The sequence below is a fragment of the Chamaea fasciata genome, unplaced genomic scaffold, assembly GCF_029207755.1.
Source record: "Chamaea fasciata isolate MVZ Bird 193981 ecotype frontalis unplaced genomic scaffold, bChaFas1.0.hap1 SCAF_23, whole genome shotgun sequence".
Classification (NCBI taxonomy): Eukaryota; Metazoa; Chordata; class Aves; order Passeriformes; family Sylviidae; genus Chamaea; species Chamaea fasciata.
The window spans coordinates 7,858,872-7,881,243 of NW_027094108.1; the positions used below are offsets into that span (position 1 = coordinate 7,858,872).

Genomic DNA, 22,372 nt, shown 5'->3' on the forward strand with positions numbered 1-22,372 from the left:
GAAGCTAATGTCCACCTGCTGGCCAGGATCGGTCTCAGCGCACCAAAGCAGCTCGTCTTCCTCATCCCTTGCCTGCACAGGGCTGATTCTGTGGCCGCCCTTAGGTCTTCTGGAAGGTTATGTCTAAAGCTTTTTGTCAAGTCACTCTCCTGTCATGTTAGGCTTCCAGGTTTTTCTTATGTTAACTGGTGCTAAGTACTTAAGGATATCTGTGCTAAGTACTCTTTACTGCTCTAAATTGCTTGTGCTTACTTCCATCAAACAAAGGCCTTGTTTCATTCCTAAATGTGCCTGATGCCGCCCAGGTCTTTTGGCACCGCTTGCTTTCCTGTGGCATGTTCTACCTCCCCCGAGAGTAAAGAGGGAGCTGGAGAAGGAGCTTGCCAGGCTGCTCTCCATCCTTTAGCAGCAGTCCTGGTGAAGTGGACAAGTCCCAGCTGAGCGCAAACGTGCAAATGGAAGAGCCATGCACAGGAAGGGTCGGCGGGAAGAATGATCCAGGAACCGTAGACCTGGCAGCCTGAGCTCACTACTGGGGAAGGCCTTGGAGCACATCGTCCTGAGTGCCATCCCATGGCACGTGCAGGGAACCAGGGGCTCTGCTGGAAGACGGGAAAGCTCTGCTGAGGGATGGGGACACCTGGGGGACTTGGCAGGGTGCTGGCGGAGGAGTTGTCTGGAAGGTGAGAGGTTGAGGCTGGAACTGGAGTCAGTTTGAAGGCAGCATCTGTGGTTTAGCACGGCTTTGGTTATGGAGGACAGAAGGAATAGCTGGGACTTTTTCTGTTCGTGGTCCTGCTTCTCATGCAGAGAAGAGGGGAGAGCTGTACTTTCTTGACCACTTAGATATCTGTAGCAGGATAGGGAGGATTAGCCCTCCTGCAGTCTACTCATTTGTTTGGGCTACTTTTGTAACACTGAGTGGACTTTCACTTGCTGGAGAGCCTTTATTCCTTAAGAGAATTGGGTTCTTATTATCCCTTCATAGAAAAATGTTTGAAACCAAAGCAAGGCCGTTCTTTTGCCCCTGTGTAGTCTTATGTTTTGTACAGTGACATTCAATGGATGACCTTAAGGCAAATGTGTTGCTGCTTTGAGATGGCAAGGAAACTTCCAAACCTATCACCTTCTCAGGCCATTCCCATGAACTTAGGAAGTTTGCAACTTTTTGGAACTACTTGAGTTGAGCAATGGGACGTAAAGCTTTCCTGAATTGGGCATTCTTAAATGCCGGATCCTTCTATGCCTTCGCTGCCAGGGTGATTTTGTGCTGCAGGATATTACTCCAATGAGAAAACAATTTCAGCATGGAGTAACAGCTTCTGACAAGAGACCAAGTGTTGCCAGCAGCTGCTCCAGGTGCTCCTGCTAACATCCCCTGTAGGAAGGAGCACAGCCCCCAATGCACCTGGGCTTTGGCTGCCCTGTGGCAGAGATGCGCCCCGGGGCACAGGTCTCTGGGGCAGGAGATGACACCAGCACTGCCAGGGCTCAGGGGGTGGCAGCTCTGCTTGTGCGGGGACTCTGCCACACCTGCCGATTTCAGCGCTCCCCTGGCCCCAGGGGTCAGAGCAGCGCTGGTGCCCTGGCCCACACGTTCCTCGTCTGTGTCACACCCGCGGGTTTAGGATGGCCACCGGCCGAGACGTGTCCCAAGGAGGCCGTGCCAGCTTCTGTGCAAGGCCCCGTGCCCTTCCCACTGCAGCTGCGTTGGCAGCCTTGGGGGCTCCTTCTGCTGCCCTGAGCCCACAGAGCAGGGCAGCGTTTGCCTGTGGTTTGAGGCATTCCAAAAGATCCTGTCTTAGGGCTGTCTTAGACGCTTGGGGCGAGGGATTCCTTCCAACCTGGGCCACTTTGGCTGGGCTGGGGGCGGCCCCAGGGCAGGTGGCAGGGTGTGCATTGGCCTTTTGTGACACGGTGCAGCAGCGTGGTCACCGTGGCATGGAACGGCACAGGGTGTCCAAGGAGCCTTTGTGACACATGGTGACACAGGTGCTGGTGGTGATGCAGCTGTGCCACTGTGCTCGAAGCATGTGATGGGACAGGACAGGATAGAGCGGTGTCGTGAGGAGCCCCCTCACAGCACACTCGTTTGTGTCTGACCCAGAGCTTTTCCGAGGCGTTATTCCTGCCGCCGGTTGACCTCAAGGCCAAAGCACAATCCTTGACCAAGAGTCACTTGTCCTTGTGGCAGGAGCCCTCCAGAGCAGAGTGCAGGACTTGCTGTCCTGAACTCTTCCCAGCACTTCAGTTGTGCCGGTGCCTTCCAGGCACCGCTGCAGGACTTGCTGACTCGGAGCTTTCCCGAGGCATCTCTCCTGCAAGTCCCCATCAAACCAGTCGCTGACATGGAGCAGAGATCCCCAAGAGTGCCCAAGTTGGCCAGCGTGGAAGAGGAAGGTCCTGGAGCTGCCCCAGTAGAGGAGACTGGGCTCAGAGGATACTCTGAGGACCTCTTCAAAACCAAGTCCAGTGCTGCCCTGCTGGATATGCTTGTAGAGGAGGGATTTTCCAAGCCAAAGCAAGTAAGAAGCCTGTGACCAGGGTTTGATCCTCCCAGGAACTGCTTGGCCTCCCAAGCCACCCCTGCTGGTCCCTGTAACCCTCCCAGGCCACCCAGTGTGCGGGAAGGGAAGCACTTCTCTGGGGAAGCTGGGGACATTTCTCCCTCTGGCAGCTTTCCAAATCTTCCCGTGCCTTCCCCAAGCACCTGCCATGGTCAGGTACATCCACCAGTGGCTCCTGGCCAATCAGTACTCTGAGCACAAGCTGTTCAGGACCCTGCTGGATCTCACCGAGGCACAGCCTGCTGACATGGTGATGACTCTCCTGTGTGTGTGGCCCCATCGTGTGACAGGTATGGGGCCCACCTGCCCAGAGGGCTCAGGGCTCCCCAGCCCATCATCCTGTACAGCCTGTCCCAGGTGTCTGAGCAAAGGAGAAAACCAGGGCCCTCTGGCTGCTCCCTTTTCCAGCTCTGGCATGGCAGGCCCCGAGCCTGCTGCCATGCTCCCTCCCTGCCCCTCGGGGGTCTGTCCCCACAGGGCCGGGCTGCCTGCATGCTGCTGGCAAGGGCCAGTGGGCAGAGGCAGAGCTGGCAGCCAGCTCAGCTCCCCCCTGCAGCCCAGGCCACAGTACTGTGTCCGAGGCACCCCTGAGACAGAGTTCTGACCCTGCAGAGCTGCTTTGTCCATGTGGAAGGCCATCCTGTGCTCCCCTAGCACTGCGAAGCCGGCGCAGATGACGCTCCTCCGTGTGCTGGAGGACTGGCCAGAGCACAGCACGTGCACCTCGGATGGGGACAAAACTGGTGTCTTTGCCCTGGCTGTGAGTTTCTGGAACTGGCCCCAGCTCACCCCACGGCTGCCTTTCCAGCAGCTCTCACCCTCCTTCCCCCGCCGCATCTCCCTGCCTCAGGCGCTGGGATGAAGCCTGGCCTAGGGGCAGCTTCAGAGGCACTGGGCCCGGTGCTCCCCCTGCGTCTCCCCTGGCCTCTCCCTGCCACTCTGGGGCCCTGCCACACCAACACCTCGGCACTGTCTCAGGGGGATTTGTCCTTTGCAGGCAACTGCGGTGATGTGGAAGATCCTCCAGGAGTGCCGTGTCCCACACGTAGTGAGGCTGTGTTTCCCCCGCCTACTTGTGCGTCTGCTCTTCCAAGTGCTCTCCAGGACTTTGGATCCGCCAGAGGAGGTCGATACCTTCTGGAAGGCATGCCAGGAGCGAGACGGCCTTGCCACCAGCCCCAACAGGTGCTCCATCCCAGTCCTCCTGTCCCTGCCACGTCCCCAGGGCAGGAGCCAGTGCTCCCAGCATGACCTGGGCTTTGCTCTGCACACAGGTTTGCAGTGTGGACCCTCAAGTCCCTGCTCTGCCGAATGCACTGTGAGAATGTGGTGGTGACAATGGAACGCCAGCGTGGCTGGGACAAGCTGCTCCATGCTGACACCCACCACTATACTTTGGGTCTGCTGGCCAGGTGAGACCCCCTTGACGCCACTGCCCCCGGCATCTGTGCTCTGTGCTCGGGGTCCCCCACAGAGTCTCTGTGGTGATGAGCCAGAGGGCCTTGTCACCCCGGAACACCAGGCAGACTGGAAAAGGCTGGGAGAGGCGGGTGCCCACAAGGAGCCACCTCCCAAATGCCTGAGGTCCCCATGCAGGATGATGCTGAAAGAGCCGACCTCTCTGAGTCACTCCTGGGTAAGGTTTGTCCCCCTGGTTCACAGTGTTGGTTACTTTTTCTCCTGCCAGGCAGATATCTTCTGTTTCCAAACCCTTGTGTTCCTGGATCATTCACTACCTGCTCCGGCTGCTCAGCACACAGGAGCCACGCTGGGATCTGCCCGCCCTGGCATTCCTTGTGGAGGTGAGCCTGAAGGCCAGCACTGCCTGGCTGAGCTGCCTCCCAGCTCTGTGCCCTCTCGTAGCCGCAGCTGCCTGGGACGGTGCCCGCACCCTGTGCTGCTGCTGCCTGGGCCCGGCCCTGTGCGGGTCTGGGCTGCTGTCGGCCGGGACCCCTGTCACTGCCCTGTGCCTTTCAGGTCCTCCAGTGCCTGAACTTGAGTAAGTGCAGCGGCATCGTTCTGGAGATCCTGTCCAAGAACCTGCGGAGCGAGTGCAGGGAGAGGCGTCTCTTGGCACTCAGAGGCCTCGTGGTGCTCGGAAAGAATCGCCTGATGGTGAGAAGGGGGCAGCGGCTGAGGCTGTGCGGGCAGCGTGGGGCTGGGGAAGGCAGTTGCTTGAGCTTGCCTTAGTTTTGGGTGCTGAGGCAGTTGCTCCCAGCTCTCCTGCCTCCCACTTCAGCTGCCCGAGTGCTTCCACACAGGCCTTTGGCCTCTGAGCCCTGTGGCAGCAGGCTGGGCTTACACAGACTTGTGTTCCACACAGGCCAAAGAAATGTGGAACCTGACTGAAAGCCTCATCGAGCTCCTGCAGGAAAGTGATGGCGACATCATCAGGATGACCATTGTTCTACTGAAATATTTGTTTCTGTACAATGGCATCCTGATACCCAGCCCCATTGCCCTGAGACTGGCTGAGGCGCTCCTGCCGCTCTTTGACACTGTAAGGCTCTGTGCCCCCAGCCACGGCCACCGAGTGCTGCATGGACACTTTGTGCCATGTGGATTTGCAGGCCGGTGCCCAGGTCAGCCAGAAGCAGCCCGTGATGATGTCTTTTTTCCTTCCTTTCATACAGAATGATAGACAGGTGCAGCTGTGCGCTATGTTTGCCTTTCAAGACATGATGGTTTCATTAACGGAAGAGGGAAGAAAGGCGCTGAAGTCACACGTGCGCCAGAGCCTGCTCCCACTCTCCTTCCACTGCCATGACCAGAACAAGTGTGTGCTTGAGGTGAGCACTTGTGAGTTGCTGCTTCCCCCTGGGCAGGGGCTCGGCTGCCTCCTGCCCTGAAGCCTTGCAGGCTGGAGCCTCTTGCAGGCCTTGGCACAGGGACACTCCTGTGCCCTGAACTGTGGGGCCATCTGCGGCTCTCTGCTGCTCTCCAGGCCGCCTGGGAAACACTGCATTCTTCAGCCAGATTCCTGAGGAGGAGGGATCTTGAACAGATGCTGCAGGTGGATCAGACGTGGAGGTTCGGCGAGGGACTGGTAAGGGACTGAAAGCCGCAGCCTCAGCCCGGAGAAGGCCCCCGAGTGCGGTGCCCATAGAGCCCCGGCCCAGCGGGGCCACGGGGTGAGGCGGCACCGTGCTTCCCCGGGCAGCACCCGGCCCTCTGTCCCCTGCAGAGCCCGGCGCTGGCGCCTGCGGGCCAGGCCTCGGGGCTGTGCGGGCAGGGGAGGCCGGGTCTGGGCGTGGCGAGAGCCCGGCCGAGGGGCTGAGCCCGCGCCAGCCCTTCCCTGCTGCCGCTCTCTCCAGCTGGCAGACGACAGGAGCCGAGCGGCCGAGCACCTGCGCCGGGCCCTGCCCTACCTGAAGCACCCACAGGAGCCCCTGCGAGAGGCGGCCATCAGGTTCATGGGTGAGCCACGAGCCCGAGCCCCCATCCCCGGCCCGCCGCAGCTCGGCCCTGGCCCCGGCTGCAGGCCAGGCTGCAGCAGCATCCGCGCCCGGCGCCGTGAAGCTGCGCCTGCCCTCGGGGCTGCTGCCGCCCTCTGGCAGCCGTGCCCTTGGGTGGCAGCGTGCGGCAAGGGCCCGGGCCGAGCCCTGCCGGGGCAGGAGGCCATGTGGCCACAGGGCTGGCAGCGCCGCTGGCAGGGCGCCGTGCCGCTGGGGCCCTGACAGGCTCTGTGTTCCCAGGGCTCGCCGGGCGGCACCTGAGGGGAAGGAAGGAAGAGCTCGAGCTCATCTGTGCGGGTGAGTGGGGGCAGCGGGCTGTCAGCGGGGGCTGCCGGGGGAAGCCGCACGCTCTGGCCCAGATGTGGAGGGCTGTGCTCCCTGTGCAGACGAGGGGTGGTGAGGGCAGAGCACATGGAGAATTCGGGGACACGTCGGGGATTCATGGCCAGCAGCTTTGGGCTGATCCTGAATTATTAAAAAAAATAGGAATATCGCCCTAATGCCGATATCCAACTATGACGGACAAAAGACTCTCCAGCAGTTTAGAGTTAGAAAGTGAATGTTTAATTACGACACCGGGCAGTGTGCGGGATAGCTCCCGAACACACGCGCGCTCACAGAAGATCACAGGGTCTTTTTATGTACAGAAGGATTGAATACCCAAAACACAAATGTATATTCATGACTTTAGTACGTCCCATTCCCCGCTTCATATGGTAATTCGCCAAAAGCTATTAAGCATGCGTGGTTTGTTCTTTGAAATGGGTCGGTGGTCTTTTTTTTGGGGCAGGGTCTCAAAATGATGAAGTAAGTGAGTCTTCTTCGCTTTGACTTTTTAACCTCTTAGCGTTGCGTGACAACTGAATCCTGTTTTCCCAGGAGTATTTGATTTCTGAATTCATTGTCCTTCTTGAAGCCTACTGATTAGTCAGAATACACAAACATAAGTTGACAGGCCCCATGATTTATCAGTTCCTTGAATCCGGCTTCTGCTTATCAAAAGGGAAGTCTATCTGTCTTACTTCAGCAATATCCAGTTAAAGTCTTTAATTCTTCAAAATTAATGTTTCAATCCCCTTGGTCCCTGCTCCCTCGTGGCCATGGCAAGAGCGGGCTGGGGTGGCCCTGGCAGGGGGCTCTCCTCGGGTCCCTGCTGATCAGGGCTATGACCCCATGTTCCTCTGTCTTGCAGCCCTTGAAGACACGGCAGATGACAGCAGCCCTGCCATCAGAAACCTGGCCATACAGCCTTGGTCCTCCGGGCAGTCCAGAGAGCTCCGTACTCCATCTTGCGGAAGCTGCGAGATCAGCTCCGCAGAGCACGGAAGACACGGCCTCGACTGTCGGGCCTGGGCTGGCTGCGCTGCTGGAGCCCTGCGGAGAGCTGATCTGGGACACTCTGTCTGCTGGGGCCAACTGAGCCAGCGGGGATTTTCTTCTTCTAAAGGATTCTTCTTTTCTTCTTTTTTTTCTTCAGTATGTAAATATAGGATATGTGTTACAATACACAGACCCCTAGGATTTTTCTTTTGCTGCCCTGGGTGCACAGGGGAAGAGGGGGAAAAGGGTGCTTAGTGCTCAGCAAGCTGCCCAGGCGTGCAGTCTTGCAGGGAAAATGGCCAGAAGCCCCTCGGCCCTCGGTGGTCCTGCGGAAGCCTTTGCACTGCCGAGAGAGCGCGTGGGCGGGGGCCAGAGCTGTGGGGATCCCTGCGAGGCCAGAGCCTGGAGATGGCCACAAGCCCTGTGCCAGCCAGGAACCGCCGTCTGTGTCCTCCTGCCCGTGTGCTGCTGGCTGGATTGCTGAGGGCTCCGCGGTGCCTCTTGATCGGGCTCCTCTGGAGCTGCTGTGGGGCTGCGCCTCTGCTGCCGGGCAGGCTGGCCGGGCTGGGGGAGACTCTGAGGGGCTGGGCTGGTGGGAAGCCCTGAGGAATTGGGTGTCAGAGGCCACAAGCAGCCCCTGGGGAGCTGCCATGTTCCTGCCACCCGGCTGCTCTGGCGCTCCCCCAAAGTACCTGCAGAGTGCAGGGAAAGGTGTAACCTTGTGTAGTAGTTTGAAGGCAAAACAAATGAGAGGCTCCAAGTCAGAGATACAATTTAATAGGAAAAAAGAAAAAAGGAAAGAAAGTAAAATAAAATCGATGCAATAATACAAAAGACCGCTGACAGAGTCAGAATACAACCTGAGCGTAGTGATGGAAGCAGTCCAGATGAGGTGGTCTTCCTGAAGCAGTGATCCTGTAGAAAGGTCTGGTAGCTCGGGTCCTCTGGGAATCCAGTGGGTAAGCGCCCCTCTGGTGTTCAGAGTCTCAGCTTATATCCAGGCTGGAATGCTTGGTTTCTCCCTCTGGGCGGAGCATCCCACAATGGGATGGTGAGTCATGTGATAAGGCCTGATGGGCCCATTAACAGGAGGTAGTCCAGGAGGGGGTTATCTGTGAGCTGTGTAGCAAAGGTGCTGATGGGCCCATTAACAGAAGATAAGCCAGAGTGGAGGAGGCAGGGAGCACTGCCTCACCTGGTTTCAACAGTTCATGAAGATGGTGATAGAATATACTTCAACCCAGGACACCTTGCGCTCAGGGCCCTTCTCGAGCTCACTGAGGATCCCTCCCTCAATGGTGACAAGGGGGCAGTGGCTGGAGCTGAGCTGGGGAATGCAGTCGCTTGGGCTTGTCTGGGCTTCGAGAGCTCAGGCAGCTGCTCCCAGCTCTCCTGCCTCCTGGTTCGGCTGCCCGAGTACCTCGGGACAGGCCTTTGGCCTCTGGGCCCTGTTGGCACCAGGGCGGCGTTTCACGACTTGTGTTCCTCACAGACCAAAAAAGTGTGGCCCCTGACTGAACATTTTGTGGAGCTCCTGGGGGACACAGATGAACAGTCAGTCAGGATGACGGCCATGATACTCAGCTTTGCAGTTTTGGACAAGGACATGCTGAGACCCAGCCCTGTCGCCCTGCAGCTGGTTGCGGTGCTCCTGCCACTCTTTGACCATGCAAGGCTCTGTGCCCCCAGCCACGGCCACTGTGTGCCCACCAAACACTTGGTGCCCTGTGGGTTTGCAGGCTCACGCCCAGCTGAGCCCCGAGCAGCCGATGCTGAGGTCTTTTTTTCTTCCTTTCATAGAGGATAACGGCCAGGTGCAGCTGCTGTCCACACTGCTCTTCTGAAAATTGGTGACTGTTTGCAGGGCCCCTGGGAGGGAATATTGGGGTTCCTGGCAGCAGGATCCTTGTGTAGCTTCAGGCTGGGGTGGGCAGCACTTCCATCTGCAGCTTCCATGTGCTGCTCCAGCAGCTGCTGCTGCTGGGGACCCTGAGGGAAGAGGCCACGGGAGGGATGGAAATGCTGCATGGACAGCAGCAGCCAGGGCCAGGAATGAGCTTTGCCTTCCTGGCTGCTGAAATGAGGCTCCTTTAGTGCAAGAGGAGGCAAAGGCAAAATCAATTTCAACAATTCAAGGAAAACTGTAGAAAATTGGAAGCCTCTCAAAATGTCACACATTCATCTGGGAGCTCTTCAGCGTTGGTTCTTGTAAAAAGCCTTTCCCGTTTTCCCTTGGCTCTGAGATTCTGGGAGCCACCGCTGGGCTTCAGAGTTCAACTGATTTTTATTTTCCAGGTTTTTAAACAGAGCTCTGAATTGGGCATCTCTTGCCATTTTTTCTGCTCAGAACCTTGAGAAAGGTTCTCTGCTCCTGTGAGCCACATCTTGAAGGGTGGTTGGCAACCATGGAATGCTCTGGGAAAGCACTTGATTGACTTCAGGGCCAGGCTGGAGAGCTCAGCCTGAGGAAAGAACTGCTCCAGATGCCTCTGTCCATGTCCAGCTCCTCACAGCTGAGTCCCTGAACACACTGGGTGGTTTATAGGGATTGATTTTCCCCTCCTGTTCACTTGGAGGTGATTTTGCCATCCTTTAGAGGAACATCTGACCAGCCCCTGCCCCCATCCCATTTTATTCTCTCCACTTTGAAGCTGGACCGCTGGGTTTGACATGTAAATTGGTAGTGTCTCCCCATTCTTCCCTCCAGCCCTCAATTGTGACTTGTATTAAACACTGCAAATGGCCTCATTTGTCTGGTGGGGAAGATGTGAGGTGGAGAAAGTTAACGGGATTTGTTTTCATGAACCTTGTGCTAGTAAAGAAAAATGAGGTTTGTCATTTTGGTGTGATGCTGAGTGTTGGGATTTGGGAGTTTATTTCTTGCTATTGTTATTATTATTTATTAGTGTTACTTTTCATTGGTCAGATTTTTAAATCTTAGACATGATTAACTAAGGCTGGATGTAAGTCATTAGGAAAATTCCTTTGCATTTTCCACTGGGATTAAACGGTTCAGTCGACTCCAAGTTGCCAGTGGATTCTAAAGATGGGAAATCCTGTTAGTGGTGGGTTTGGTGTGTTTTGGAGCTGGGGAAGGCTCTCATCCCCTCCCGGAGGTGCCCCAAGCCCGCTCTGCTGCCACGTCTGCACTCGCGGCCCCTCACGGCTGCCCTGCCCTGGGGACATGGTGGGACTCCGCTGCTGCCAGGGCTGAGGCTCCTCACGGCCCCTCAAAAACCCTCCTGGCTACACAGAACCTCTCCTGGCCCCTCACAGCCCTTCATGGCCCTTCATTGCCCCTCATGGCCCCTCCCGGCCCCAGGCGTGGAGCTCCTCCCGAAGGAGAAGGGGCCGGGCCCTGCTGGTTCTCCTTTTATTTCGGTCCCTTCCCAGCCATGAGTCAAGAAAGGCTGAAATGGAGCCTTTGCCCAGCGGTTCCCTCTGGGTTAATTGCAGCCAAAGCTCCGTGCTGGCGCTGGCCCGAGCACCACCATCCCCGCAGCCCCGCCGGCCTTTGCTGTCCCCCCGTGTCCATTCCCTGTCCCCGAGGCCCGCCCGGCTCTGGCAGCAGCAGGAGCTGCAGCGCAGCGGGCGCCGGCCCGGCCCGGCCGGGGCTCCCGGGCAGGAGCAGCAGCAGCGCCGGCCCCTTCCCACCTGCTCCTGCGTCGCCTTCCAAGGCCTTTGTCCGGCTCCACTGCGGCCTGGAGCAACGCTCACCCGCCAACAGCCCAGACTGCTCAGGGCCCGCCTGTGCTGCCCCGACCCAGCCTCCAGAGAAAGAAAGGGTCGGCTTCCAGCGCTGTTTTCAGCACTGTTTCACTCAGCCTGAGGTGACGGCAGGAGGCTGCTCTTGCCTTTGCCTTGGCAATTGGAGATCGCGGCTGCTGCTGCACCCCTCTGGCTGCCGACTGGATTTTATCAGGACAACTGCAATTGCCTTTTTCCATCATTGCTACCCACTGTGCTTTTGTGACAGTGAACTCAGTATTTCTGTTGCAGGCACCGTGCAAAGAAGAGATTGAAATGCTCCCAAGTCCCTGGGCACTAAGTCGAGGGGAATTAAAGCCACACAGGCCACATTTGCAGCGCTCCAACACAGCCCTGCTGCTGGTGCTGCTGAAATAGAATCAACTTAGAAAGGCCATCACAAAAATTGCCGCTGGGGTGTCAAACAAAATGAAAAAATGCACCAGGAGAAAGAAAAACCAGAACTTCTTGACTCACTTCATTGCTTCCTCCGAGCAGCAGAAAAGGGAGATGCCCAGAGATATTTCCAGCTGCTGCTGATCCCAGCTGGAGCTCTCTGCAGAGTCCCAGCAGGAACCTGAGCCCAGCCCGGGGAGCTCACACAGTGTCAGGGAGATTCTGTCTCTGGATTCAGTCAGGGTTGCATTCCCCAACAAGTCGTGGTGCCACCTCCTGTTTTCTTGGATTAAAACAGTAACAAGGAAAACCTTACCAATGGCACAACTCCCCAGGCCACAAGGAAAAAAGAAAGGACAAATTGTAAAGTTTTCCAAACATTTGTCCTGCTTTGCTGCAAAAGTCGTGCTGCACTCAGTATAGAAATCCAGGAGAAGCTGCAGTTGGTGGCACATCTTGTGACAGAAGCTCGACCTCGTTCTCCACGAAAGGTTCTTGAAAAGAGCAGCTGGGACCGTGGTGAAGGTTGCTGGAAAACTGAAACAGCTTTCCAGAAGTGAAATGAAAACGCAAGAAATAAACCAAGACGTTTTCCTCCATTTATTTCTATGCTTCCCTTTTCCGTGTTGCACTACTTCTCCGTGCCATTAATTCCAAATGGACCTCTCAGATCGATGACTTAGTGAGTTTTAGACACTCGAAAATACCATGGGCCGTACACAGAGTTTGCCTTCCCCTGTTTTTGTTGCAAAGTAATGCTGGAGACATAAGCGTAGTGCTTGGGTCGGGCACGAATCCTACAACCAGGGAATGCGTCCTGACAGTGTCTGACCCTCAGCAGGGACAATGCACAGCAGCGACTGAGGGAATTCCTCTGCCACGGCACTCCTATAGACCCCCCAGACCCCTCCTAAATCCCCTATAGAGACCCCCAGCCCACTTCCAAATCCCCTATAGGATCCTCCCCTCCCAGCCCCTTTTAGGAAGCCCCAAGCCCTCCCCAAATCCCCTGCAGAGACACTGAGATCCCGTAAATGTACCCTCAGACCCCTTCTAGAGACCCCCAGGCCCTCCCAAAATCCCCTAGGGAGACCCCCAGATCCCCTAGAGAAACCCCCAGGCCACCCTGAACCCTCTAGAGATCCCCTATATATCCCCTAGAGCCCCCTCAGACCCCCTTTGGGGACCCTCAGACCGCCCCAAAATCCCACACAGGGGCCCACAGACACCCCCACACCTCCCCGGAGCCTCTACAGGCTCCCCCAGATCTCCTATAGACCCCCCCAACCCCCGGAAAGGCCACCCAGACCCCCAATAATCCCCAAAAGAGACCCCCAGACCCCCGGACTTAGGGACGCCCCGACCCCCTTTACGGACCCCTACGGACCCTCTATAGATCCCTCAGACCCCTATGGAGCCCCTATGGCCCCCCAACTCCCTTTAGGGATGCCCAGACGGCCCTAAATCCCATATGGACCCCGTTAAACCCCATACAGACCACCCACTAAACCCCCTAAAGACACCCCCAAGTCCCCCCAGACCCCTAGAGATCCCCTAGAGATCCCCTAGAGATCCCCTATCGATCCCCCATTGCCCTACCGTAGGTCTCGGACACGCCGGAGCCGGATCGGGGGACAGGGAGCAAAGATGGCGGCGACCGGGGGAGCCACTTCCGGGTCATCTGCGCATGCACTGGACCGAACGCGCCAAGAGATAGGCGGGGCCCAAGGGAAAATAGACGTGGCCAATGAAAGGGCGGGGAACGAATGGAACGAGGCGTGGTCTGAGAAAGGGCGGGAACTGTGAGGGGAAAGGGGCGCGGCCAAGGGGACGCACGGTCGTAAAAGGGCCCGGTTTGCCCTGAAATCACCCAAAATGCGCCTAAAACTCTCCAAAGGGGCCTCAAATCCTCCCTAAACTGGATCAGGTTAGGCCTCAAATTATCCAAATGGGATTAAAATCCCCACAAAGTGGCCAAAAATTACCCAAAGGGCACTAAAATACACCCTAAATCTCCATGGTTAGGCCTCAAATCAGCCAAATGGAGTTAAAAGAATCCAAAAAGCCCTAAAATTCAACCAAAAGGCCTAAAGTTGAAAAAATTGGTTTAAAAAAACCCCGCAAAAAATAGCCTGAAATCACTATTAAATCTCCCAAATGGGTGTAAAGGATCGTGCTTCTGCTACCTACAATCCCGAACAAATCAGGAATACTTCCAGGTGCCAGCTGCCACAAGCTGGAAGCCTGGCTTCCCTTTGAGGGCCAAAGGCCTCCTACAAACTGACATCAGGAACCTGGGCAGGTGAGTTCAGTTTCGCTTTTAAAAAGACCATCATTCGTGCCCAAGTCCCTCTGCCTAGCATCGTGCTTCTGCCCCCTACTACCCAGAACGAATCAGGATTTCATCCCAATGCAAGCTGCCATAAGCTGGAAGGCTGGCTTTCCTTGGAGGGCCAAAAGCCTCCTACAAACTGACATCAGGCACCAGGGCAGGTGAGTTCAGTTTCCGTTTGAGAACGTCCATCATTCGTGCCCAACTCCCTCTGCCTGGAATCGTGCCTCTGCCCCTACAACCCCGAACGAATCAGGATTTCATCCAGATGCAAGCTGCCACAAGCTGGAAGCCTGGCTTCCCTTGGAGGGCCATTGGCCTCCTACAAACTGACATCAGGCACCTGGGCAGCTGACTTTACTTACGCCTGGAAACTGGCTATCATTTGTAGCCAACTCCTTGTGCGGAGCACCCAGCCTCTGCCATCTGCAATCCTGAACAGAACAAGATTTCTTCCAGATGCAAGCTGCCACAAGGTGGAAGCCTGGCTTCCCTTTGGGGGCCAAAGGCCTTCTGCAAACTGACCTGAGGCACCTGGGCAGGTGACTTTACTTACCCCTGGAAAGAGACCATACTTTGTGACAAACTTGCTGTTTCTGGAACCTGGTCTCTCCCACCGACTATCCAGAACGGAACAGTATTTATTCCAGATGAAGTTGCCACAAGCGGAAAGCCTGGCTTCCCTTGGAGGGCCAAAGGCCTCCTACAAACTGACACCAGGCACCTGGGCAGCTGACTTTACTTACCCCTGGAAACAGGCCATACTTTTTGCCCAACTCCCTCAGCCGGGCACCCAGCTCCGGCCACCTACAATCCTGAACGGAACAGGATTTCTTCCAGATGCAAGCTGCCACAAGCAGGAAGCCTGGCTTCCCATGGAGGGCCAAAGGCCTCCTACAAACTGACACCAGGCACCTGGGCAGCTGACTTTACGTACCCCTGGAAACAGGCCATCCTTTGTGCCCAACTCCCTCTGCCGGGCACCAGGCCTCGGCCAGCTACAATCCCGAACGGAACACGATTTCTTCCAGATGCAAGCTGCCACAAACTGGAAGACTAGCTTCCCTTGGAGGGCCAAAGGCCTCCTACAAACTGACATCAGGCACCTGGGCAGCTGACTTTACTTACACCTGGAAAAAGGCCATCCTTTGTTCCCAACTCCCTCTGCCGGGCACCTGGCCTCGGCCACCTACAATCCCGAACGGAGGAGCATTTCTTCCAGATGCAAGCTGCCACAAACTGGAAGACTAGCTTCCCTTGGAGGGCCAAAGGCCTCCTACTAACTGACACCAAGCACCTGGGCAGCTGACTTTACTTACCCGTAGAAACAGGCCATCCTTTGTTCCCAACTCCTTCTGCCGGGCACCAGGCCTAGGCCACCTACAATCCCGAACGGAACAGGATTTCTTCCAGATGCAAGCTGCCACAAACTGGAAGACTAGCTTCCCTTGGAGGGCCAAAGGCCTCCTACTAACTGACACCAGGCACCTGGGCAACTGACTTTACTTACCCCTGGAAACAGGCCATCTATTGTGCCCAACTCCCTCTGAGGGGCATCTGGGCTCGGCCACCTACAATCCCGAACGGAACAGGATTTCTTCCAGATGCAAGCTGCCACAAACTGGAAGACTAGCTTCCCTTGGAAAACCAAAGGCCTCCTACAAACTGACATCAGGCACCTGGGCAGCTGACTTTACTTACCTCTGGGCACAGGCCATCCTTTTTTTCCATCTAACTCTGCCGTGCGCCCGGCTCCGGCCACCTACAATCCCGAATGGAACAGGATTTCTTCCAGATTCAAGCTGCCACAAGCAGGAAGCCTGGCTTCCCATGGAGGGCCAAAGGCCTCCTACAAACTGACATCAGGCACCTGGGCAGCTGACTTTACTTACCCCTGGAAACAGGCCATCCTTTTTGCCCAACTCCCTCTGCCGGGCACCTGGCCTCGGCCACCTACAATCCCGAACGAAACAGGATTTCTTCCAGATGCAAGCTGCCACAAACTGGAAGACTTGCTTCCGTTGGAGGGCCAAAGGCCTCCTACAAACTCACATCAAGCACCTGGGCAGCTGACTTTACTTACCCCTGGAAACAAACCATCCTTTGTGCCCAACTCCCTCTGCCGGGCACCAGGCCTCGGCCACCTACAATCCCGAACGGAACAGGATTTCTTCCAGATGCAAGCTGCCACAAACTGGAAGACTAGCTTCCCTTGGAGGGCCAAAGGCCTCCTACAAACTGACATCAGGCACCTGGGCAGCTGACTTTACTTACCCCTGGAAACAGGCCATCCTTTTTGCCCAACTCCCTCTGCCGGGCACCTGGCCTCGGCCACCTACAATCCCGAACGGAACAGGATTTCTTCCAGATGCAAGCTGCCCCAAACTGGAAGACTTGCTTCCGTTGGAGGGCCAAAGGCCTCCTACAAACTCACATCAAGCACCTGGGCAGCTGACTTTACTTACCCCTGGAAACAGGCCATCCTTTGTGCCCAACTCCCTCTGCCGGGCACCTGGCCTCGGCCACCTACAATCCCGAACGGAACAGGATTTCTTCCAGATGCAAGCTGCCACAAACTGGAAGACTAGCTTCCCTTGGAGGGCCAAAGGCCTCCTACAAACTGACATCAGGCACCTGGGCAGCTGACTTTACTTACTCCTGGAAACAGGCCATTATTTTTGCCCAACTCCTTCTGCCGGGCACCAGGCCTCAGCCACCTACAATCCCGAACGGAACAGGATTTCTTCCAGATGCAAGTTTCCACAAACTGGAAGACTTACTTCCCTTGGAAGGTGAAAGGCCTCCTACAAACTGACATCAGGCGCCTGGGCAGCTGACTTTACTTACCCCTGGAAACAGGCCATTTTTTGTCCCCAACTCCCTCAGCCGGGCACACGGCTCCGGCCACCTACAATCCCAAACGGAACAGGATTTCTTCCAGATGCAAGCTGCCACAAGAAGGAAGCCAGGCTTCCCATGGAGGGCCGAAGGCCTCCTACAAACTGACATCAGGCACCTGGGCAGCTGACTTTACTTACCCCTGGGAACAGGCCATCCTTTTTGCCCAACTCCCTCTGCCGGGCACCTGGCCTCGGCCACCTATAATCCCGAACGGAACAGGATTTCTTTTAGATGCAAGCTACCACAAACTGGAAGACTTGCTTCCGTTGGAGGGCCAAAGGCCTCCTACAAACTCACATCAGGCACCTGGGCAGCTGACTTTACTTACACCTGGAAACAGGCCATCCTTTGTGCCCAACTCCCTCTGCCGGGCACCAGGCCTCGGCCACCTACAATCCCGAACGGAACAGGATTTCTTCCAGATGCAAGCTGCCACAAACTGGAAGACTAGCTTCCCTTGGAGGGCCAAAGGCCTCCTACTAACTGACACCAGGCACCTGGGCAGCTGACTTTACTTACCCGTAGAAACAGGCCATCCTTTGTTCCCAACTCCTTCTGCCGGGCACCAGGCCTAGGCCACCTACAATCCCGAACGGAACAGGATTTCTTCCAGATGCAAGCTGCCACAAACTGGAAGACTAGCTTCCCTTGGAGGGCCAAAGGCCTCCTACTAACTGACACCAGGCACCTGGGCAGCTGACTTTACTTACCCCTGGAAACAGGCCATCCTTTGTGCCCAACTCCCTCTGCCGGGCACCAGGCCTCGGCCACCTACAATCCCGAACGGAACAGGATTTCTTCCAGATGCAAGCTGCCACAAACTGGAAGACTAGCTTCCCTTGGAAAATAAAGGCCTCCTACAAACTGACATCAGGCACCTGGGCAGCTGACTTTACTTACCTCTGGACACAGGCCCTCCTTTTTTTCCATCTACCTCTGCCGTGCGCCCGGCTCCGGCCACCTACAATCCCGAACGGAACAGGATTTCTTCCAGATGCAAGCTGCCACAAGCAGGAAGACTGGCTTCCCATGGAGGGCCAAAGGCCTCCTACAAACTGACATCAGGCACCTGGGCAGATGACTTTACTTACCCCTGGAAACAGGCCATCCTTTGGGCCCAACTCCCTCTGCCGGGCACCTGGCCTCGGCCACCTACAATCCCGAACGGAACAGGATTTCTTCCAGATGCAAGCTGCCACAAACTGGAAGACTAGCTTCCCTTGAAGGGCCAAAGGCCTCCTACAAACTGACATCAGGCACCTGGGCAGCTGACTTTACTTACTCCTGGAAACAGGCCATCCTTTTTGCCCAACTCCTTCTGCCGGGCACCAGGCCTCAGCCACCTACAATCCCGAACGGAACAGGATTTCTTCCAGATGCAAGTTTCCACAAACTGGAAGACTTACTTCCCTTGGAAGGTCAAAGGCCTCCTACAAACTGACATCAGGCGCCTGGGCAGCTGACTTTACTTACCCCTGGAAACAGGCCATTTTTTGTCCCCAACTCCCTCAGCCGGGCACCCGGCTCCGGCCACCTACAATCCCAAACGGAACAGGATTTCTTCCAGATGCAAGCTGCCACAAGGAGGAAACCAGGCTTCCCATGGAGGGCCAAAGGCCTCCTACAAACTGACATCAGGCACCTGGGCAGCTGACTTTACTTACCCCTGGGAACAGGCCATCCTTTTTGCCCAACTCCCTCTGCCGGGCACCTGGCCTCGGCCACCTATAATCCCGAACGGAACAGGATTTCTTCCAGATGCAAGCTACCACAAACTGGAAGACTTGCTTCCGTTGGAGGGCCAAAGGCCTCCTACAAACTCACATCAGGCACCTGGGCAGCTGACTTTACTTACCCCTGGAAACAGGCCATCCTTTGTGCCCAACTCCCTCTGCCGGGCACCAGGCCTCGGCCACCTACAATCCCGAACGGAACAGGATTTCTTCCAGATGCAAGCTGCCACAAACTGGAAGACTAGCTTCCCTTGGAGGGCCAAAGGCCTCCTACAAACTGACATCAGGCACCTGGGCAGCTGACTTTACTTACACCTGGAAAAAGGCCATCCTTTGTTCCCAACTCCCTCTGCCGGGCACCTGGCCTCGGCCACCTACAATCCCGAACGGAGGAGCATTTCTTCCAGATGCAAGCTGCCACAAACTGGAAGACTAGCTTCCCTTGGAGGGCCAAAGGCCTCCTACTAACTGACACCAGGCACCTGGGCAGCTGACTTTACTTACCCGTAGAAACAGGCCATCCTTTGTTCCCAACTCCTTCTGCCGGGCACCAGGCCTAGGCCACCTACAATCCCGAACGGAACAGGATTTCTTCCAGATGCAAGCTGCCACAAACTGGAAGACTAGCTTCCCTTGGAGGGCCAAAGGCCTCCTACTAACTGACACCAGGCACCTGGGCAGCTGACTTTACTTACCCCTGGAAACAGGCCATCTATTGTACCCAACTCCCTCTGAGGGGCATCTGGGCTCGGCCACCTACAATCCCGAACGGAACAGGATTTCTTCCAGAGGCAAGCTGCCACAAACTGGAAGACTAGCTTCCCTGGGAAAACCAAAGGCCTCCTACAAACTGACATCAGGCACCTGGGCAGCTGACTTTACTTACCTCTGGGAACAGGCCATCCTTTTTTTCCATCTAACTCTGCCGTGCGCCCGGCTCCGGCCACCTACAATCCCGAATGGAACAGGATTTCTTCCAGATGCAAGCTGCCACAAGCAGGAAGCCTGGCTTCCCATGGAGGGCCAAAGGCCTCCTACAAACTGACATCAGGCACCTGGGCAGATGACTTTACTTACCCCTGGAAACAGGCCATCCTTTTTGCCCAACTCCCTCTGCCGGGCACCTGGCCTCGGCCACCTACAATCCCGAACGAAACAGGATTTCTTCCAGATGCAAGCTGCCACAAACTGGAAGACTTGCTTCCGTTGGAGGGCCAAAGGCCTCCTACAAACTCACATCAAGCACCTGGGCAGCTGACTTTACTTACCCCTGGAAACAAACCATCCTTTGTGCCCAACTCCCTCTGCCGGGCACCAGGCCTCGGCCACCTACAATCCCGAACGGAACAGGATTTCTTCCAGATGCAAGCTGCCACAAACTGGAAGACTAGCTTCCCTTGGAGGGCCAAAGGCCTCCTACAAACTGACATCAAGCACCTGGGCAGCTGACTTTACTTACCCCTGGAAACAGGCCATCCTTTTTGCCCAACTCCCTCTGCCGGGCACCTGGCCTCGGCCACCTACAATCCCGAACGGAACAGGATTTCTTCCAGATGCAAGCTGCCCCAAACTGGAAGACTTGCTTCCGTTGGAGGGCCAAAGGCCTCCTACAAACTCACATCAAGCACCTGGGCAGCTGACTTTACTTACCCCTGGAAACAGGCCATCCTTTGTGCCCAACTCCCTCTGCCGGGCACCTGGCCTCGGCCACCTACAATCCCGAACGGAGGAGCATTTCTTCCAGATGCAAGCTGCCACAAACTGGAAGACTAGCTTCCCTTGGAGGGCCAAAGGCCTCCTACTAACTGACACCAAGCACCTGGGCAGCTGACTTTACTTACCCGTAGAAACAGGCCATCCTTTGTTCCCAACTCCTTCTGCCGGGCACCAGGCCTAGGCCACCTACAATCCCGAACGGAACAGGATTTCTTCCAGATGCAAGCTGCCACAAACTGGAAGACTAGCTTCCCTTGGAGGGCCAAAGGCCTCCTACTAACTGACACCAGGCACCTGGGCAGCTGACTTTACTTACCCCTGGAAACAGGCCATCTATTGTGCCCAACTCCCTCTGAGGGGCATCTGGGCTCGGCCACCTACAATCCCGAACGGAACAGGATTTCTTCCAGATGCAAGCTGCCACAAACTGGAAGACTAGCTTCCCTTGGAGGGCCAAAGGCCTCCTACAAACTGACATCAGGCACCTGGGCAGCTGACTTTACTTACTCCTGGAAACAGGCCATTATTTTTGCCCAACTCCTTCTGCCGGGCACCAGGCCTCAGCCACCTACAATCCCGAACGGAACAGGATTTCTTCCAGATGCAAGTTTCCACAAACTGGAAGACTTACTTCCCTTGGAAGGTCAAAGGCCTCCTACAAACTGACATCAGGCGCCTGGGCAGCTGACTTTACTTACCCCTGGAAACAGGCCATTTTTTGTCCCCAACTCCCTCAGCCGGGCACACGGCTCCGGCCACCTACAATCCCAAACGGAACAGGATTTCTTCCAGATGCAAGCTGCCACAAGAAGGAAGCCAGGCTTCCCATGGAGGGCCAAAGGCCTCCTACAAACTGACATCAGGCACCTGGGCAGCTGACTTTACTTACCCCTGGGATCAGGCCATCCTTTTTGCCCAACTCCCTCTGCCGGGCACCTGGCCTCGGCCACCTATAATCCCGAACGGAACAGGATTTCTTTTAGATGCAAGCTACCACAAACTGGAAGACTTGCTTCCGTTGGAGGGCCAAAGGCCTCCTACAAACTCACATCAGGCACCTGGGCAGCTGACTTTACTTACACCTGGAAACAGGCCATCCTTTGTGCCCAACTCCCTCTGCCGGGCACCAGGCCTCGGCCACCTACAATCCCGAACGGAACAGGATTTCTTCCAGATGCAAGCTGCCACAAACTGGAAGACTAGCTTCCCTTGGAGGGCCAAAGGCCTCCTACTAACTGACAGCAGGCACCTGGGCAGCTGACTTTACTTACCCGTAGAAACAGGCCATCCTTTGTTCCCAACTCCTTCTGCCGGGCACCAGGCCTAGGCCACCTACAATCCCGAACGGAACAGGATTTCTTCCAGATGCAAGCTGCCACAAACTGGAAGACTAGCTTCCCTTGGAGGGCCAAAGGCCTCCTACTAACTGACACCAGGCACCTGGGCAGCTGACTTTACTTACCCCTGGAAACAGGCCATCCTTTGTGCCCAACTCCCTCTGCCGGGCACCAGGCCTCGGCCACCTACAATCCCGAACGGAACAGGATTTCTTCCAGATGCAAGCTGCCCCAAACTGGAAGACTAGCTTCCCTTGGAAAATAAAGGCCTCCTACAAACTGACATCAGGCACCTGGGCAGCTGACTTTACTTACCTCTGGACACAGGCCCTCCTTTTTTTCCATCTACCTCTGCCGTGCGCCCGGCTCCGGCCACCTACAATCCCGAACGGAACAGGATTTCTTCCAGATGCAAGCTGCCACAAGCAGGAAGACTGGCTTCCCATGGAGGGCCAAAGGCCTCCTACAAACTGACATCAGGCACCTGGGCAGATGACTTTACTTACCCCTGGAAACAGGCCATCCTTTGGGCCCAACTCCCTCTGCCGGGCACCTGGCCTCGGCCACCTACAATCCCGAACGGAACAGGATTTCTTCCAGATGCAAGCTGCCACAAACTGGAAGACTAGCTTCCCTTGAAGGGCCAAAGGCCTCCTACAAACTGACATCAGGCACCTGGGCAGCTGACTTTACTTACTCCTGGAAACAGGCCATCCTTTTTGCCCAACTCCTTCTGCCGGGCACCAGGCCTCAGCCACCTACAATCCCGAACGGAACAGGATTTCTTCCAGATGCAAGTTTCCACAAACTGGAAGACTTACTTCCCTTGGAAGGTCAAAGGCCTCCTACAAACTGACATCAGGCGCCT

At 56.1% G+C, this 22,372-nt stretch overlaps 1 protein-coding gene across 1 annotated transcript; it reads left to right on the forward strand.

Annotated features, from left to right (window-relative positions):
- Positions 1 to 2,715: 2,715 nt before the first annotated feature.
- LOC136300696 (maestro heat-like repeat-containing protein family member 7) lies at positions 2,716 to 6,244 on the forward strand. Its single transcript, XM_066203257.1, is given in 10 exon segments — positions 2,716 to 2,831; positions 3,180 to 3,327; positions 3,565 to 3,793; positions 3,796 to 3,979; positions 4,255 to 4,369; positions 4,545 to 4,682; positions 4,891 to 5,067; positions 5,201 to 5,356; positions 5,512 to 5,613; positions 5,882 to 6,244. Coding segments are annotated over 10 exon segments (1,728 nt in total).
- Positions 6,245 to 22,372: the final 16,128 nt, after the last annotated feature.